This window comes from Chelonia mydas, chromosome 1, assembly GCF_015237465.2.
Source record: "Chelonia mydas isolate rCheMyd1 chromosome 1, rCheMyd1.pri.v2, whole genome shotgun sequence".
NCBI lineage: Eukaryota > Metazoa > Chordata > Testudines > Cheloniidae > Chelonia > Chelonia mydas.
Genome location: NC_057849.1, coordinates 250,091,506 through 250,111,548, shown reverse-complemented (window position 1 = coordinate 250,111,548; position 20,043 = coordinate 250,091,506). Strand labels below are relative to the sequence as shown.

General features: G+C 41.7%; 2 protein-coding genes across 9 annotated transcripts in view; one reads left to right on the top strand and one right to left on the bottom strand.

Annotated features, from left to right (window-relative positions):
• APPL2 (adaptor protein, phosphotyrosine interacting with PH domain and leucine zipper 2) overlaps positions 1-20,043 on the top strand; it is a 93,339-nt gene that overhangs the window by 40,274 nt on the left and 33,022 nt on the right. For 2 of the 6 annotated variants that reach the window (XM_007066132.4, XM_027828423.3), the window contains 12 exons: positions 2,154-2,312; positions 3,941-4,129; positions 5,194-5,236; positions 5,318-5,374; positions 5,456-5,544; positions 7,506-7,664; positions 7,822-7,871; positions 9,347-9,521; positions 10,624-10,660; positions 10,805-10,945; positions 13,283-13,330; positions 14,291-15,404. In XM_007066132.4, the coding sequence (XP_007066194.2) occupies positions 2,154-2,312; positions 3,941-4,129; positions 5,194-5,236; positions 5,318-5,374; positions 5,456-5,544; positions 7,506-7,664; positions 7,822-7,871; positions 9,347-9,521; positions 10,624-10,660; positions 10,805-10,945; positions 13,283-13,330; positions 14,291-14,422 (1,279 nt within the window). In that variant the 3' untranslated portion in view covers positions 14,423-15,404. The other 4 variants (XM_043542120.1, XM_043542129.1, XM_043542136.1 and 1 more) reach the window with 3 other exon arrangements.
• Positions 16,318-20,043, bottom strand: part of WASHC4 (WASH complex subunit 4) — a 61,376-nt gene continuing 57,650 nt past the window's right edge. For all 3 annotated transcript variants that reach the window (XM_037879958.2, XM_037879968.2, XM_037879976.2), the window contains one exon: positions 16,318-19,740. In XM_037879958.2, the coding sequence (XP_037735886.1) occupies positions 19,673-19,740 (68 nt within the window). In that variant the 3' untranslated portion in view covers positions 16,318-19,672. The remainder of the gene's footprint in view (positions 19,741-20,043) is intronic.

The following is a 20,043-nucleotide window of genomic DNA, read 5'->3' as shown; positions in this document are numbered from 1 at the left end:
TCGATGTGGAAGATTTTATTATTTTAAACTTGTTACAGAAGTGAAAGACTTGATTTCACTGCACTGGAAGGGACACTGTCAAGAGGAAAATAGAAATTAAAAAAAAAAAAATCTTATTCATGTTTCCAGTAATAGAGTCGCAATGGAAAGAATTTTTAAAATCCGATATACTTCTCAAGATTTATGCTGCTAAATTCCCTTTTTCCATTTCTTTAATATGAATCTAGAATGATCAGACTTCTGTTTAGTCTGTGTCACTTTCTGGTTTTCTTGCACTAACTAATATGGCGGGATTAGGGTTTTCGATAAGCAGGGGAATGTTTGAACCCATTCTGCCCCTCCTGTTTACAGTGATTTTAAAAAGTCTATTCACAAGAGGTTTTGTGAGCCCCTACTAAAAAAGAGAACCTAAGTTTTAGCCCCAAATCACTTGTTTCCTTAAGTAACAATTCCTTGGATTGCTCTTCTAAGACCTCTGTAAATAAGACAGTTGTGGCAACTTCCGATTGGGTTAGATTCTGCAAACCATACTCACGTGGAATAACACTCAGGTGCGTAAATCATGGAAGTCAACTCAGTAGTGGTCCTTGTGAAAAATCTGGCCCATTGAGTCCAGGCCTGTGTGACTGATGGAGGACTCTGCTGCTTTTCTGTATCCTTACAGCTGCCACCAGAACATTTCTGAAAGTGGGTGGCATGCTGTCGAAAGGCTCTGATCAACTAATCAGTGGTTCAGTGATAGGAACTCCAGTTAATCACGCAGTTCTCAGAAAAAAACAAACCAGTTCCGCGAAAGCCAAGACACATTATTATAAAGCCCAGCAGGAACATTATGAGAAACATACTGATTTAGTATTAATGACTGCATCCGTTTGCTCAGCTTCAATCAGTACGATGTGTACAATGCGCTGTTTGGCTGCTTGAAGCTTTGTTTGTGTCTCAAACAAGCAAACAAACCAACATAGCCTGATTTTCACTGTTAATGGTTAGCATTTCACATCCCTCACAGTTTCTTCACTTTGGCTTCACTCCACAGTCCTGCCCTGTCCCCCTCAGCCCCTTCCCTTTTTGTCCACGTAGCTTATCCCCTTCTAACTAAACGGCTCACTCACCCCCTGCCCCCAAAATAATGGGACTAACATGCTGTTTCCCGCTATCACATTGCTCACTCTGCTTGTGTATTCCACCCCCTTCGCCGCCCCCCTGTGCCTGTCATGTCTATTTAGATTGTAACCAGTTGGGGACACAGACCATGTCCTATGCTGTGCTTGTGCAATGCCTACCACAATGGGGCCCCTTTTTTGGCTGTTCCTTTGGCACCGCTGTGACAAACAGAAAATAATCTGCCATCGTTTCATGCTTTTTGGTCAGTTTCATATCTCCTCTCTCCATGTCACTCTCCTTTATAACGTTCGGGGAAGAAAACAGCCATCCTTGGTGCAAACAGTAGTCATTCCAAGAAAAAACATAGTACTGTTTGAAATACATTCACAGTAAATGCTGTTTTTGTAGAAATACAGTAAATGTGTTTGTACAGCATGCCTACAGTAAACTAGCTGCCAAGCACACTTGTCCTTAGACACCAGAATTTCAGGACAAACACCAAGTGAAGAACTTGGCGATACTGTCGCTACCAAATTAAAAACACAGCCTTACCTGTACCAAAACAACAAGGAGTCTGGTGGCACCTTAAAGACTGCATCAGATTTATTAGGGCATAAGCTTTTGTGGGTAAAACACCACTTCTTCAGATACACAAGTGTTACACAAGCGATCAGTGTGTCCCTAGCAGGTGGATCTTGTTTCTGTAATCCCAGATTAATTTACTGGGAGCAATTCCTTAATCGCCATCGCTCTCTCCATTCCTTCCTTCCTTTCTGTATTCATTGACCAAGTGCTCATAGAGATCCTTTCATGTGTATTCTTATAACTATTTTTCCTATTAAATCCATGTAAAAATCCACTTTCTCTTTCCACTACTCCAAACCAGCAGCGAACAGCGTGTAAACACCTTTTGTGCATTTAATCCAGCTGTGCCACAGTAGTATACAATGTATTTAACATAAATATTTTTGTTCTTGCAGGATTAGATACACGTTAGATGTGTCCCTGGGTTAACTGACTGACAGTAAAATGGCTTTGATTTTTTCCAGCATACAGGGAGAGTTGGATGCTGAAGCTGACGCCATGAGAGTATCCCAGCAGGACTTACTTTCAGTTAATGAGTCTGTTTACACCCCAGATTCTGATGTCACCTCACCAGCAATCAACAGAAACCTTATTCAGAAGGCTGGCTACCTTAATCTTAGAAAGTAAGAAGGATAGTCCACCTTGTTTGTCTGTGACTGGCGACTGATTTCTGCATTATCTCTACCATGAAGATTCTTTGAGTAAAATTTTCAGAAGCGCCTAAGTGATTTCAGGGCGAAGTCTCATTGAAAGTCAGTGGAATTAAGACTCCTACATCATTTAGGCACTTTTGAAAATGTTACCTTTCAGTTCCTAAATCACCTTAGAAAATGGGATTTAGGAGCCTAAGACATTTTAGGGGCTTGTGAAAGTCTTCCCTTTTGTGACTAATTGGTTTTCCCTCTAGCTGAATTCACCTACAAGGCCTGAATTCATGCATTTGAGTGTCTAAAAATAAAACGTCATGTTGGTTTGAGCTCTGCAGCTCGTTGGAGTCTCTGAGACTGGGATCAGGATGTTCCCTCTTTTATGGGCTAATGAAAATGCAATACTGCTTACAAGGAGGAGTTAGATTTTGTATTTCCACAAATTTCCCTTTACACCGACAAGAGTTGTACAGAGAAACCAGGTCCATAGCGTTGAGCATATCCCATACTAGAGCTCAATCCTGGAGAGTTCCTTTTACTAAACCTCCCATTGACTTCAGCAGGAGTTATGTATATAGAAGAGCAGCAGAGGTGGATGGGGCCTGATTATTGTGTCTTTGAAATAACTTAAATGTCAGTTTGCATTTAATTTGAACAGTTTTTGATAGTTAACTGGATTACAAATGTTACAGTTTAACAGCAGTGTAAGAGATGGATTACAGCATTGTGTAAATGGCTCCATAGAAGGATGTACTTTCAATATAAGATTCTACTAGTAGAAGTGTAACTTTTGAAAATGTATAGCCATGTGTGCTGAAATTTCTGCTGCTCCTGATCACTCAAAAGTACAGTAGAACCTCAGCGTTATGAAAACCAGAGTTATGAACTGACCAGTCAACCACACACCTCATTTGGAACTGGATGTTTGCAATCAGGCAGCAGCAGACACTAAAAAACAAAAACAAAAACCCGGGCAAATACAATACTGTGTTAAGTGAAAAAAAAAAAAATTTGACATGGTAAGGAAAATGTTTCTGTGCTTGTTTCATTTAAATTAAGATGGTTAAAAGCAGCATTTTACTTCTGCAGAGTAAAGTTTCAAAGCTATTAAGTCAATATTCAGTTGTCAACTTTTCAAAGAACCACCATAACATTTTGTTCAGAGTTATGAACAACCTCCATTCCCAAAGTATTCATAACGCTGAGGTTCTACTGTATCTTTTTTTTTTATAGAGTACAATAAAATTCCATGCAGCCTCATCTCAGTTGTTCTCCCTAAACCTTCTGCTGTTCGCAGCAGGAAGTATTGCACATGATTGTTCATTTTAAACTTGGATCACTCAAAACCAACTGCTCCTTAAACCTTCAGCTTGCCCTGGGGATGTGTCTCCATTGTGGATGGGTGTCTTTGACACGTTTTGTTGAAATTTAGTTTACAAGTTACAAAGATCCTTGTTTGAAAATAAGGATCAGCCCTGCATCTGCAGCAGGACTTGCTCAGAGTTTGGGCATAGGGAGGGCTTCTGATCCAGGAATTGAATTGGGCGTTATTTCTAACTAGAAATACTGTGCTAACTGGTCTTAATACTGTGTGTTCCCTATAGTAAAACAGGCCTGGTGACTACAACCTGGGACAGACTCTATTTCTTCACTCAAGGTGGAAACCTGATGTGCCAGCCTAGGGGAGCAGTAGCTGGAGGACTGATTCAGGACCTGGATAACTGCTCTGTAATGGCAGTGGACTGTGAAGACCGACGATATTGCTTTCAGATCACCACTCCTACAGGAAAATCGTATGGGTCATAAGTTTTCTGTTAGAGAACAACCGATTATGTCTGGTGTACCAGACGGGGTTTCAGAATGCCTAATCATTGTGTTAACAGTTCCCTAGTGACAGCCATTTTAACTGAGCTGGATTGCCGTCATAACGCTGACCTACAGGAAAGAGTATTTTTGCACATTTAAAATCAAGTGCCCACGTTGCATGAAGGATGAATGTTGTGTCATTTAGGTATAGGGTATTCACACAACTGGGGTTGCTGGCTGCACACTCAGAGGCACAATTTAGTAGCCTGAGTGTAGGACTGTGGAGTCAGGTATTCCAGAATAATGCCAGCTCTGACACTGGCTGCCTCTGTAGATTTATGATAGCTTAGTTCTCTGTGTGCAAAAGGTGAATAATACCGACTTACCTATCTCAGAGGGCTGTTAAGGCTTCATTAGCTGAAGTACTTGTGAGTATCATTATCACGAGTGCAGAGCCGGGAGTCCAGTACACCCTGTGATTAAGGCTGTAACAGAGTCATGATTTTTTTGGTGCGAAAGCTGCAGTCGTGGCTTGTTAAAGCTGTGGTTTCAGTGCGATCAGTTCAAGTACTACAAAACAAATTACCCCCATATAAGCTGCAGCACCTTCTGCCAAGCTATGCAGCCTGCCTTCTCGAACAGGGCAGCAGCACAGAAGGGACACCATGTGTCCCGCCTTGCTCTCAAAGCCAGCATGACAGAAGTGCAGCTGGGCCAGGTTTGAGTGGCATTGCCACCCTGCGCAGCAGCTCGCAAAGCTGAGTGAGTGGTATTGCAGCCTGGCACTCGGGGTCGCAACCCCACTCAAATTCACGGCAACTATAGGAAGTTGTGTGTGTTTAAAAGTTGCGGTTTCCCCAGCGAAATCAAGGCTTGTGATTTTCTTACAGCCTTATCTAGTATATGGAATCACAGTAGTTAAAGATGAACTTATGAGATTATTGAGTCTTCCCCCCCCCCTTGAAACTGTCTCTGTGTGCAGGGAGAGTGAGTGCATGTAATATAACAATGATACCAAGAAAAACATGAATCTAATGTATTTGTGTTTTAGGGGGATAACCCTTCAAGCAGAAAGTAAAAAAGAATATGAGGAGGTAAAATATTTCCCTGGTTAACGTTTTTACTTTCTTATCCACTAAACAGTTTAGAGTGTTCAGTTTCTTTTCTCCTTACAGTGGATATGTGCAATCAACAACATCTCTAGGCAGATCTATCTCACTGACAATCCAGAGGTGAGAGCTTGTTTGTTTTCATCTGTTCTTTCCAGGACCCGTAGCATTTCTGGAAGGGTGAAATGTCTTTTTGTTTTGTAGGCTGTTGCAATCAAGTTAAATCAAACGGCGCTTCAGGCAGTGACCCCCATCACAAGCTTCGGAAAAAAACATGAAAGTTTGCGTCCCAGGTAATGCTTTCGCTTTTCTGTAGGAGTGATTTTCGCTGTTGTGCAGTCAGTCAGACTCTGCTTACAGGGCAAGAGAGATGTGGGAAGCCCTGACCCTGCAACTCTGTCCATCCCAGCAGACCCCTGTGCCTGTGTGGAATCCCAGTGAAGGCAATGGGATCCCATCTGAGTTCAGGGCTCTGCTGCATGCAGTCCAGCTTGCAGGATCAAGGCCCCAGCCACTTCCAGTTTTAACATACAGGGGGGATTTCTCCTATTCATTTTTTATGAAGCACACACAGTACTTAGATTGTAAACTCTTCGGGCCAGGGACCATTTTGTTATAGGCTTGTATAGTGCCCAGCACAATGGGGTCCTGATTGCTCATTGGGGGCCCCGAGTGCGGTCACTATGCAAATTAAAAATAAGGTTTTTGATGTAGACTGCCTTGCCCTATTCCTGTCTGTACTCTGAAACTAGCACAAGGAGCAGTCTTCGCCTGGTCTGATCTCCTTCACTCATTCAAGTCAGTTGTTAAACCCTCTATCCCCAAGTAGAGGTTAATAATGAAGCTGTGTGCTCCTGGATTTAAAAAACAAATGTTTTCCATTTAACTTTTCTCCCCTCTTTTCTTGAGAAATCCAGCCTGACCAGCAAGAACTCCTCAGTCTCTGTGACTGGGGTCCAAAGCCAGCTCCAGAGACTGACTATATTCATGCTCTGAATGCATGACCCTAAAAGCAGAGCACTAAATAAAGTAGAGCAAATTAGAGTAGAGTGTCTCTATCAAACTTTAGCAGGTGAAAACTTCTGTATGAGTTTTGTAGACAGTCCTGCCTGGATTTTTTTTTTACAGCATATGTATTTCTTACTGGCTTGTGCATAGCTAATCTCTAACCCTTCAAAGGTTTCATCTTTTCTCACTCCATACTGACCTCCAGCTAAAAACTAGTCCTTCCCATTTTACTGTGATTCCTTAGGGACCTCATAGGCTCCCACAAGCCATAGGGAGTGCCAGTCAAATGAGAAAGAGAAGGTGGGTAAGGAATATCTGTGGCTCGAAAGCTTGTCTCTCTCACCAACAGAAGTTGGTCCAATAAAAGCTATTACCTCACTCACCTTGTCTCTCTCATATCCTGGGACCGACACGGCTACAACTACACTGCGTGCTTGCTTTCCCATTTCACTCAGGAGGTGGGAATTTTACTTTGGTCAGGGTTTTATGATACCCTGGATGATTTAATAATGAATAACCAGGGAAAATACCTACACTGAATATTGTTACATGGAGGAAAAATATTAGTTGGGTTGCAGAGAGTCAGCTCTGCGTTATTGTGTACAAACAGAAAATCTTGCAGGATTGAAACTAATCAAGATTCTGCTATCCAAATAAATAGGCAGAAATATTGGTAGGAGATTTCTACAGTTGCAGGAAATTCAAAAGCAGTTTCACACTCTGAGGAACTTTGGGAGGAAGAACAGGGACGAATGTTACATAAAACACACAGTTTGCTCCTGAGTATTGTACCAGACCTGTGACCATCTAGGAACTTTGGTGGTTGTCATTATGTCCATTCCCTTGCCATTCGGGACTTCACAGATAGGCAGCTCAGATCCTCTCTGCTCAATAAACACAGGTCTCTACTATTTGAGCTGATACACTTGCACAGTGCTGATTATAACCAGTAGAGGGCAGTGGTGCGCACATCATTCACTGTGGTAATGTGTAACCAAGAGCAGGCACTGCAGCTCATTTGGAATTTGTTGCCCTTCCTTTCGAATGTAGCAATATTTCTTCTCATTAGTAAGTGATTTTATTTATGAAGAGGAAGAGAGATTCAGTTCGTAGCCTCAGTGACGTTTTAATATTGCAGTTTGCTTATTGTGGGGCAATGAACACTGAGATTTGGTGTAAACCTGCCTTCCTTCCAACATTATGACATGACATTTTCATTCAAAACCTTTCTCCATTTTCATTGTAGCCAGAATGTGAAGAATATGGAGATGGAGAGTGACAAGATCATCCCTAAAGAACTGTCCACCAAACCCAACTGCACAGAGTTAATTGCACCTGGAACACCGATTCAGTTTGACATGGTACTTCCTGCAACTGAATTCCTGGATCAAAACAGAGGTGGCAGGTACAGCCAGCTAACGTTCGACATATTTGACCAAACGGTTTGCGAGGAAAGGGCTATTCCCTTTACAACATTTGTGTATGGTCATTCAAACCAATACGGCTGATCTGCTGCTCTGAGCACACGTGTGTGATTAGATTTTCTTAAAAATATTTTTCAGGCGCACAAACCCATTTGGAGAATCTGAAGACAACAAGAATGATGAGGAAGGTAAACACTTTTTTGGCTCATTATAGTGGGGCAATAGTCACAAGCGTATGTCTAGTGGTATTAACAGTTTTACAGCTGGTTTTTCAGACCAGTGCTGGGCGCCCGACCAGCCGTCGCTGTTCTCACAACTCCCCCCCTTCCCCCCCCTCCCCCCACAATAGTCTTGTGACCCCCTTTTGGGTTGGCACCCCCAGTCTGAGAAATGCTGACCTAATATAAGGGGGCCCTGATCCCGACTGAGGCTTATGGGTAGGGCTCTACCCAAATCATGGCCATGAAAAACACATCAAGGACCGTGAAATCAGATCTCCTCTGTGAAATCTAGCTGTTGGAGGGGGGAAAAGTGGTAGGGCTGGGGATACCCCAGCTGGGGGCTCCTATCATGCACCAGACTCCCGCTGCTAGTCCCAGCAGGGGTGGGGAGAGACAGAGCTTCCTCTTCTCCTGTACAGCCACTGTTGGGGGAGGGAGGGAGGGAGATCAGACCCACCTCCGGGTACCTCCTGCCTGCAGCAAGCTCCATGGCTGCTGCCTTCAGAGCCCAAGTCTGAAGGACGCGCAGAAGCAAGAGTAGCAATCCCGTAATGCCCTTACAACAGCTTTGCGACCCCTCCCAATGATCCCCCTTTTGGGTCAGGACCCTCAGTTACAACACCGTGACATTTCAGGTGTAAACATCTGAAACCATGAAATTGAGTAATTTTAAAATCCTACGACTGTGCAACTGACCAAAATGGACCATGCATTTGGTAGGGCCCTACAGTTCTGGGTGCTGCTGTATAATACAAATAGTAAATAAGCGCTTGTTCTGGAGATGGGCACTTAGCTTAGTATGCAGTAATCAAGGAAGGCTTACTAGGGCCTCATTAGAACAGGAAAGCAGCCATTAAAGTCTGAGGACCACAGAGAAAGGAGAAATCACCATGCTGTCTTTCCTGCCACCCCACAGAACAAACCGTCAAGAATAGAACAAATTTGAAAACAGAAATGTTATCACATGAGGATTAGACCCAGGGATTAGCTTGATTTAAGATGAGGCTTTATGCAAAATTATTCTTCACTTATTTTTTAAAAAATTGTACAGTCAGTCCAACTACCTAATAATAATCAACCATCCCAGAGTTAGAGCAGCAGTGAGAGAAAGACCAAGTGTATTATTAGGGCAAGTCAAAAAGAAAAAACTTTAATGAAAAATTAATCGGTTACAAAATTTTCAATATATATTTGCTGCAATTCTTATTTGTTACACTTGTACACAATCCAAGCATTTGGTAAAGCTGGGTCAGACTAAAACCTGGCTAACAGGGAATATGATTGAAGAGGAAATGATGTGAAAGGCACAGTTATCCCAAGTTAGGACCTTGTAATTGACCATAGTTTTTCAGAACAGTTCTGATAGTAAAATTAAATATTAGATAACTCTGAACACAGGCATGAATCAATGTAGAACAGGAGACCATTCCTTTGTTTTCCAGATTCACTCTTGCAGCAGATGTTTGTAGTTCGGTTTTTAGGATCTATGGCTGTTCAATCAGATGATACAAATGAGGTGATTTATGAAGCTATGAGGCAAGTGTTGGCTGCTCGTGCCATCCATAACATCTTCCGTACAACTGAATCCCATCTAATGGTCACCACCAAGAGTCTCAGGTAGAGTAAAATTCTTAACGCACTCTTAGCCCTACTGTTCTGTTTTCCATTTGAGGTATCTACAAGCGACAGCTGTTTCTAAATACACCACCTCTGTTTCCCCAAAGAGTAGGAGATTTGCACATATGGGTCTCTACGGACAGAACAGCAAAAGTTTGACCAGGGAAAAGCCCCACTCTTACAGGCATAATTTTTTTAATGATAAAGTTAATTGTGTCACTAGAGTGGAGGGGGTTATAGCATCCACACTGTAACCATTGCCTTTTGTAACGGACCAATGACTGGGCCCACCACTCAGATCTCTTTAGAGCGAGAGTGTAAGTTCTAGCAATAAACAAATCCAAAAATTGCTCCAGTATTATCTAAAAGTTTGAAATTGGGGTTTTTTCCTTACCTCAGTGGGCCCCAGCTCCAGGGACTTGCTTTTGTGGAGGACTCCAACTCACATTAAAGTGGGTCCTTTCTTGTCTCTCACAAGTTAGAAATCATCCCATCCAAGCTTTCAGGATGCAGCAAGGCTGCATGTTACTTCAAGAACAGTACCAGAGAGGTCTAGAAAGATTGCCTCTGTGCAGACACTCCTACTTCACTTTGAATTTGAAACACAATACTGCAAAATAGATCACTTGTCCGGTTTCTGTTGCTTTAAAATAAGTGTCAAAGCTGCCTCCCCATCAAAACTTTCAGCTAGGAGAGGCAGTGCACAAGTCAGGTCTCTCTCTCTCTCTCTCACACTCTCTCTCTCTTGGAGAAAAAAACCTTTATTTTGGATGTTTTTATTAATTTGATAATGTACAAGTACAAACCTGTCTAGTACTAGTTCATGGCACATAGGCTGTCCAAGTTTCCTATGCCATCAGAAAGGCAGCATGGTCCAGGACAAAGGGCACTGGGTTGGGAGTCAGGGGAGCTGAATTCCATTCCTCGCTTTGACACTGACCTACTGCAAGACTTTAGGCAAATCAATTCAAGTGTGTGCCTCAGTTTCCCCATGTTAAATAGGTATAATGATCCTCTTTCTTTTGTAAAAGGTTTAAGCTATGTGGCCGAAGTCATTACAGAAGTGCTCAGTATTCTTACTTAAAACTTCTTATAATTGCAGGTTAATAGATCCTCAAACACAAGTTACACGAACAACTGTAAGTAATTCTTCATGTTGATAGTAAAGTTTAAATAACTGCAACATCTTTGATTGTTTCCCTCTGCACTGATAACACTTAATCCCAGAGAGGATCAGTCTGCCAACCTAGTTGACCTTAAAGTTCTCTAATGTGCTTTTCCAGTTTGAACTTGCCAGTGTGACGCAGTTTGCTGCCCATCAGGATAACAAGAGACTGATTGGTTTTGTGGTCCGTGTCACTGAGTCTCTGGGGGAAGAATCCATGAGCGCGAATATTTTTGAGAGCAACACAGAAGGCGAAAAGGTCTTGTGATTGTTTTATATTGTATTTTTATACAGTTTTTTAAAAAAATTAATCCTAGTGTTTGTCTGCCTTTAAGGAGCCTCCTATAGGGGGACTGTTACAGAAACAGAGTCAGCTGGATTCCTTTATTCTTAATCTAATGATTGAGGGAAATGTGATAGCGTAAGTCCAGGCACATAAAAAGAAAGGAACTTGTGTGAATGCTGATGCTACTATCTGGGGCAGAGGTGGGCAAACTATGGCCTGCGGGCCTGTCCTGCCTAGCCCTTGAGCTCCCAGCTGGGGAGGCTTGCCCCTCCCCCGCAGCCTCAGCTCGCTGCGCCACCCACGCTCTGGCCCTCTGCTGCTCTGAGTGGCATGGTAAAGGGGCGGGGCGCAGTTGGATAGGGGGTGGGGTAGACAGGGGCCAGGCTGTTTGGGGAGGCACAGCCTTCCCTACCCGGCCGTCTGTGCAGTTTTGCAACCCCCATGTGGCCCTTGGGCCAAAAAGTTTGCCCACCCCTGATCTAGGGCCTTAGGAGTCAGTGTCCAGCACCAATGCTGGCAAAAGCAAGGTTGTCACCTGTGTTGTGATCGCTACATATAAGTTGTTGTATGCAGTATAGTTGGAGCTGTGTCAGTTCCAGGCTATTAGAGAGAGAAGTTGCATGAGGTAATCTCTTTTATTGGATCAATATGTATTGGTGAGAGAGACAAGCTTTCAAGCTACACAGAACTCTTCTTCAGGTCTGGGAAAGGTACTCCCAGTGTGACAGCTAAATGCAAGGTGGAACAGATTGTTTAGCATAAGTGATTAACACACATTCTAAGGGACCATTCAAGACGTGAAGAGCACTGTGTGGCTCAAAAGCTTGTCTCTCTCATGAACCGGCACTGGTCCAATAGAAGATCTTACCTCACCCATATTTTCTCTCTAACTACCTTTAAGGAAAGATGAATTGTGGGATAGTGAGAGTGTTAACACATTTCCTAATTTCCCAGACTTTACAACAACTTACAGAAGACAATGCAGAATATGTCTCTGAGTTGATACTAATGGATACAGCTGCACATGAGATAACAGAAGGCTGTGCAAAAACAAGTAGATAAAGATGGGAGGGACAAGCCCACCATTTTGTTCTGCATTCTTAAGACCACTACTGATGTGGAAGAGCTTTTTCATTAGTAACTAAGGCCCTGATCCACCTAAGTTAGGCACCTGCCTCCCGATTTCATGCTGATGTGGGTGTTTCTCTCACTCTCCTGTTGAAGTTGTTCAACTGTGTATGAATAATTAGTCACGGAACCAGAGAGACTGGAGCTTAGTCTCCCACCTCCCAGGTAGGTATCCTAACCACTGAACTACAGCATCATTCTCTCTTGCCCAATGACTAAGTATTTATCCAAAATGGAACAGCTTCGACAGGAGAAGTTGAGGGAGCCCACATCAGAATAGCCCACAGCTCAGTAGTTAGAGCTCTGGTGAGAGATCCTCTTCAGTCAAATTCTCTCCCCATCTGCCTTTGGGCAGGGGGGCACGGCCGCTTGAACTTGGGTCTCCCTCATCCTATGTGAGTGCTCTAACCATTGGGCTAGAAGTTGTGAGGTGTATATCACCACCACCACATCCTCCAGCTGTTTTGTGCAGAGTGAGGCGGTGCATAGTTCCTTCTCCCAGGAAGCAAGTTAATTGCCTGATTCCAGGCAGCAGGTTCCTGCTTGTGAACCGCAAGCAGAGCGAGGCACCTCCCTGCAGCCCGGAATTAGGTGTCTAGCTTCATGAGAGAGTAGTTCTTAGGATGCACCCCTCTTAAGTGGCTCCCTGCCAACATGCTGGCTTTTTGTGGATCACATTCTTAGACACCTGTCTCTCCCCATTCTTTGTACAGGGAGTCTAGGTGCCTGACTCAGGCTTTGTGGAGCTTAGTGTTGTTTCTGTGATTTCCCAAGCATCTAAAAGCTGAGTGTCGTAATGCTTTGGGTCACTAAGGGTCCACTGAAGCCACTATTCTTTCCATTGACTTCAGTAACCATTGGAGCAGACCCTAGTTTTGTAAAACAGACGTGAGCTGTAGCTCACGAAAGCTTATGCTCAAATAAATTTGTTAGTCTCTAAGGTGCCACAAGTCCTCCTGTTCTTTTTGCGGATACAGACTAACACGGCTGCTACTCTGAAACCAGACATATTTAGATATCCATTTCTATGATAACAGGATTTTTTAAAAAAAGGGAGATGCTCTTGCTATACGAATGATCTCAGAGATGATGAATTTTCATTGATGATGCTTCATACAAGTTAGTTTTTAGTAAAAACTTAGCATAGATTTTTAAAGTCCACTTACATTTTTTTTTTTGCAGATTTGTTATGCAATAAGCTTGGGAAAGGAAATTATTGAGGCTCAAAAGGTGAAGTATACGTGTTCTATTTTGATTTCCCCACACTAATCTCTCACGGTAATGCTCATTTATGTCCTGTAAATTTGACTGCACTGTTTGGCTATCTTACAGCGTCTATAGAACACAGTCCAGTGCGAGATCTGAAGACTACTGCTGCTACTGCACAGTGAACACAGACATGCATTTAACTCAGTCAGCTAAACAGCACAAGTTTACATTTAATCTGATTCTGTACCAACCTAAATCGAATTTAAATATATATATATATATATGCATGCAGTTGTCCACTGCAGGGAAATCCTTGTCAAGTTTAAAAATATGCGCTCTGAGTTAGTGAAAAAGGCACCTAAAATTGAGCTTCCCGCATTCATCCTTCACTGTAACTATCCCCAACTCTTCTCTCCTCTGGGCTGAAAAGTTAGGATGTGGTTTTTCCACCCAAAAGAAATGAAAGTTACAGTTGTGAAGATTCATATCAAAATCTCATGATTTTCCAAAATTTTCCTACACATTTCTGGTGTCACAAATTCCAAAGCAAGTTAGATGTATCAGTTTTCTCTGGAAAAAATAGTTTACACAATAAGCAAAAGTACCCTTCTCCCAGAAAACTGGGTAAACTCATTATTTCTTCAATAGTTGACAAGTTATCCACAACTTTCACCAATTTTTTCAAGGGCTGGAGTAGTAATTCTAGGCAAGAGCAGCAAATAAAAGCTCTAATCCTGAAAACAGTCATGCATGTGTCTAATTTTATGCACAAGTAGTCCCACTGAACTGCAAGGGATTATTTGTTCGTGTTTCCAGGATTGGGGCCAAAATCTCATTTACATATAGTGCTATATTTTAAAATGTGTGTCATGCAGAGAACACAACCTTGAACAGAAGCTCTATATGCTTAAAAAAAAAAAAAAAAAAAAAGAAGATACCACAGCTTGTTGAACTTAGTGTTCATTAACATCTTCATTTCAGGATCCAGAAGCACTAGCTCAGTTAATGATGTCCATGCCACTAACAAATGATGGAAAATTCAAATTATTGAATGACCAATCAGAAGAGGATGGAGCCATACCTGAAGAAAGGGGGGAGGAGTCAGAAGCATAAACTTTTCATTCCTCCTATGTTGGTTGGGACAGGGGAAAGCAGGGAGTCTTTTTTGCAAAGATCTCTGGTTTTCATATGTTTGTGCACACCCTAGGCCAGATTCTCTTCTCTCTTACACTAAAGAGTAACTCAGTGTAGTTTCTCTTGATTTACAATGGAGTGAGAGCAGAATTTTGCCTTCTGGGTTTGGAATAGCTGACAATCTTTTGTGGAATGTTTCAATGTTAGTCCCTTGATGCTGGCAGTCAGCTGAAAAATGCTGACTGTTCGAAGCAAAGAGTTAATATCTCATTCTTCAGATATATACGCTTTCAGTTAGTTTGGAGGTACTGATCACCTCATTGATTTGAGTTGGAGTTGTGGATGCTCAGCCTCCCTGAAAATTAGGCCACTGTAGAAATTTCGTACCCATAGTCATCAGTAATTTCCATAGTTTGCATGATATAGTGTATCTGAATGAAGGTTAAGAAAAATGCACTATTTACTTTATTTTCAAATGAAGTTTTCTAGTTTCTAGTGTACTTTAAGTGTAACAAGAGTTCATCTTTTGTGCTAGTCTATTTACAAAACTATTTGATAAACACTAATTTTTTCCTATTAATAATCTATTTTTGTATTGCTCCTAGAATAAGCTTACAAAATAAATTTAAGTGCCTATTCATTTTCATGGGGACCACAGTTACTCAATTACAGAATGTATAAATCCTGGATATAAAACAACTCCTGGATTTGTTAGTTTTAAATACAACTAAATGCAAACAGAATCCACAAATAGTCAAGGAATTTGCATGTTCGTGTGTGATTTTTATATGGTTAAGGTTCTTGAAAGCAGCAGCCAGGGATAACGGTCATAAGTCAGTATGTCTATAGCATTAAGTATGGTTGTAAGTTTAACATTAATTTTATGGTGAAATATAAAGTCTGATGGTCTGCAACAGTCTTCAATAAAAAAAAGTTTACCAATAAAATGCTAGATTATAAATCTGTGGTTAGTGACTGGTGTTTTCACAGAGCTTGCCTGAAATGAGGCACTTTGTGCACTGGCTAGGGAGTTTTCTCCAGTTTCATTTGCAATAAGTTATACAGGACTTGCTTATGGAGGTTTGGCGATTTTGTGTTGCATAGTCAAGAAGCAGCTGGTCTGTCGGATAACTGAAGACTGTATGCAGTGGCAAATACTTTAGAGACAAAGACACCACAGGAAAACCTTCTAAAACTGTCTGAGTGAGGAAAACCCATACAGCATTGGTTCATGCTGTTCTCTATATCTAATTTCATTTTAAAAAAAAAACTTCGCTAGCACAGCTGATTGCTTAGAACCAGTTGGATCAAATCTAAATTTCTTTTTGGGCACTTACTAAGAAATTAGCTTTTCTGATCATAGAATATCAGGGTTGGAAGGGACCTCAGGAGGTCATCTAGTCCAACCCCCTGCTCAAAGCAGGACCAATCCCCAATTTTTGCCCCAGATCCCTTAATGGCCCCCTCAGGGATTCAACTCACAACCCTGGGTTTGGCAGGCCAATGCTCAAACCACTGAGCTATCCCTCCCGCCCTCTGAAACTAGAGAGCTTAAGGTTAACTAGAACAAGAGGAGGATCTTCTAAAATATCTTTGCAGATGCCCATTTTGCATGGAATCAGTATGACAGAAGGCCAGACACCCATCAGATTTATCACTGAATGTTTGAATGTGAGCACCATGCAAAGTTAATTATAATTAGAGCAAAATATTACTTCTCCAACCCTCTGTGTATGGATTTGTTCACTTTACTCCTGCCACACAAGCACTGCTTTGTAAGGACAGCCACACTATTACCTATTTTTATGAAAGGAGAACTGAAACCTGCTTATAGTTCAGAGGACACCTGTTACTGAAGACAAAAAATTATAGAATGATGTTCTCAAAATTACATTTATTAACTTTCTGTACATAGTGTACTCTACTCAGAACCAAAAAAAGACAGAGGTAACAAAATACCCTTTTTGTAAAATGAGTTAGATAGTACATGTTACATTTGGTCCTTCATACCTGAGAAATTGAAAATGGTTGTCATCAATGGCCATCCAATGTAAAGTTCAAATTTCCCTCTAACTTGCAGAATGCAGTAGGATCTCAGGAATCTGCACTTCAGCAAGTCACCAGCCTACAGATATACACTGGAAGCATATTAGCTGCTCACTGAAGTGTAGACAGGTCAGCTGTTAGTGGAGCCATCACAGTGGAATCTCTTCCCCCACCCCAAACTGGGCCAATGGAAAGGGCACATGAGAGTAGTCCTTGCATTCAGTAAGACCCTGAAATCAGACTAGAGCACATACTAGACTCAGACTCCTCCCCCAGTACTGCTGTTGGGGGGGAAGGAAAATAAGGGGGGGGGGTGGCAGAGGGATTTGTAAGGCTGGGCTTTGTTGCTGCTTGATTGGCTGCAATATTCTTCAGTCAGGAGAGGGGCATGGGCTTTTAAAAGGGCTGTTGCTACACTTCTGCTTCCTGTGACACTCAGCCCAGCTACAGGAATAAGTGAAAGAGGGCAATTGCTGCTGCTTTCTTGGCGAGACAGGCAGCTTTCAGCAATGCCCCCCCCCATTACTGACTGAAAGGAAAAGAGGAGCTAAGGAGCTGGTCTATCAGTCCTCAGCAAAATGAAGCCAGCTGTGGCCATCCTTGTTCCCTCACTAGCCAGGGCTTTTTGGAGTGAAGTGGCAACAGCAGCTTTCCAAGATTCTGCCTTCTGCAGACCAGCAGCCCAGAGCCTCGCTTCCATAATCGTGCAAGAGCTGCTGGGCCAGGTTCTCACTGTAGTAGCACCGCAGGCCGTTGTAATTCCTAGTGAGATGGATGGGTTTAATGGGGAGCTCTCCCGCACTGGCACATGTGGGAGCGTGCCCCAGTACTCCAGCTTGAAACTGAATGAATCCGTACAATGGTTCCCCCATTAGTGAGATTCTACTGCATAGTGAGATGTTCCAAATATATTAACTACAATCCTATATTAGCAAGAAGTTATATCATTGTACATATGTATATATTCACACATACATTACACATCCACATATGCTACCTCTAAACAGGGTACTAAAAATAGCCTTTAGTCCTTTCTGTGGAATTTCGGTCACTGGAACCACATTAATCTGTTCGCACTGTACAGATCAGGCATATACACTACCCAAGATTAACTGCAAAGTATTAAGGGTTTGTAAAAGCATTCTTCCAAATTACAGGGCAAAAGGGAAAGTGCAGACTTTATTACAGCATAGGTGTGCCATGAATGTACATGTTTACACAGAGTCAATCTACAGGAGAAGTGAGAGACTCTAGCCATAGATTCTTCAGACCCCCCCAAGAACCTATGAACTACACGACTGAAGCCTGGTCTGGAACAGCGACATAGGTATACGCACATACAGGAGCAGGGAAGTTAGCAGTAGTAGCAGCACTGCTGAAAATGTTTGCTATTGGCCCAAAGAGGTCAAACTAGACCCAAATAATTACAAATTAAGTATGAAAGTCTCATCGAAATAAAACAGCACTTCAAACAAATACAAATTAGGGTATGCAGCACTCTTTAGGGCCATCTCAGCAATTATGACAAATTGCAAATAAAGGATTTAATGAGTGCAGCCAAGTAAACGGTTTGTGATGCTTCTGCATCATGGTTTTAGCATTAGGGAAAAAAATTCTGCGCCAGTCTGGTCCCTTCAGTTTCAACAAAACATCATTTGTCCTAGATTTCTACATGAATTAGTGACTGATTGGGGGGCAAATAATTGGGGGGCAGGTGTGTCACACATTCGTCATATATACATAATCAATGACCAGCTTTGGAGTAATTATGAAACATTTATAAAACAACATCTTGCACTGTAATTAGGAGATGAGACTGGCAACTATGGTCCATTAAAACATACCAGATGTGCCAAAAAACTGCAAGTCACAGTTAAACTAACTGACGTGTTATTTAGCTAGCAAGGCATTGTTTTATATTCTGGGTGATTAAAACATAACAGTACCTTTTCATAGTTAGTGGTAACTGGCACTTAATGTTAAGATAAGTCTAGCCATTTGCTTGAGTCAGGAATCTGGATAACTATTGTCTAACTCTTGCACAATCTACAAAACTGTCGTAAGCACATGTTTAAGTTATACAGAATTCTCACAGTGTACAGCAGCTTTTACAGCCTGCAGTGCAATTATTGTTGATCATAAAGCATGTAAGACTATGTTTGGACAACACAAAGGGTATAACAGACCTAAAAAGGTAAGGAGATACAGACTTGAGGCTGAAACTTGTGCTTAGGTACTACAGCATTCATGAAATGTAAGATCACTTAAATATTCACAGACACCCGTTCATACAGTGCCTGGTCATAAGAGGAAGCGCTAACTCTGGTTTTCTCTTCTCTGAATTTCCTTACTTTTGTAGATGAAAGGCAGACCTTCAGTGTAAACCTAAAGCAGTTTCATTAGCTTAGTTTTCCTTTGTCTCCCCTTCTTTGGTATGAAAGAAGAAAAGGCAGGGAAAGTGAGCTACTGAAGGGGCCCTAATCCCTTTAGGTCAGATGATATGCCAGTGGATCAATATCAATGAAGAATACAGGCTTTGAGATATGCTAACATTAATAAGGGTTTCTGAACTGTGTATCAGTCTCAATTTACATTCACAAGATATGCAGAGCATCATTACAGTGTGGTATGTGACTATGATATTAGGTGCCACATATGCTCTGGATATGATGCATTCCCAGCACCCAAATTATTTTTCAGACAATAGATACTAGAAATGCAAATTATGTCTGTCTTTAAGTGTTTTTCCTGGTTGAAAAGATCAAAATGCCCTTGTGCTAGCCATGGAACAAAGGCCTACAAGATTTTTTAAGTGATGTTTTAAAGTTAGGGATGCAAGAAAACATCTGAAATTAGTAAACTAATAATTTTGATCTGCACTTCTGTAACTTAAGAAAACAATTGTTCCTAAGTCAAGGTTTTACATGCTGCGTTTCAGCTCATAGCAAAATTCTGTAAATAATGTAATAAACTCCTGAAAAATAGGGTTTTCCAAAGGAAATACAGACACACACACAGCTATAGCAGCCCAGTGGGTACTGCTACACTATTGTACCATTTTCTATTGATTTTAACACAACAGGTAAATCAAATCTAGAGATTTTAACCCTACAAAAAGTTATTGGCAAGAACAGGATAATGAATAATTCTGATAGCTCATACAAATAACGCATACCAGCAATGTCATTTCACAACAGGATCTGCAGGTGCAGCAGTGGAGAGGTCTCCATTGCTTGTTTTAACAGATTCTTCTACAGAAGAAAAAAAGAATTAAAAAGAGAAGTTGAAACTAATAGATATGTTATATTTAAAGCAATAATTTGTTTTAACCAGACATTGTGAAAAGTAAGCTTGCTGTATGCCATGAACGTTCCAGTTCTATTCTCTGGGCTGAGATATCCTAACTGACTGTGTAGCAATAAGGCCCTGACCCTGCAAACTAATGTTATTTCATCCTAAAAAAAGTTTCCTTAGTGAACTAGCCAGCTTCCCTTGGTAGAAAAAATAATGGATCCTTTCAGGACGGTCCCCTTGTTCTGTTTACTTCCTTTATG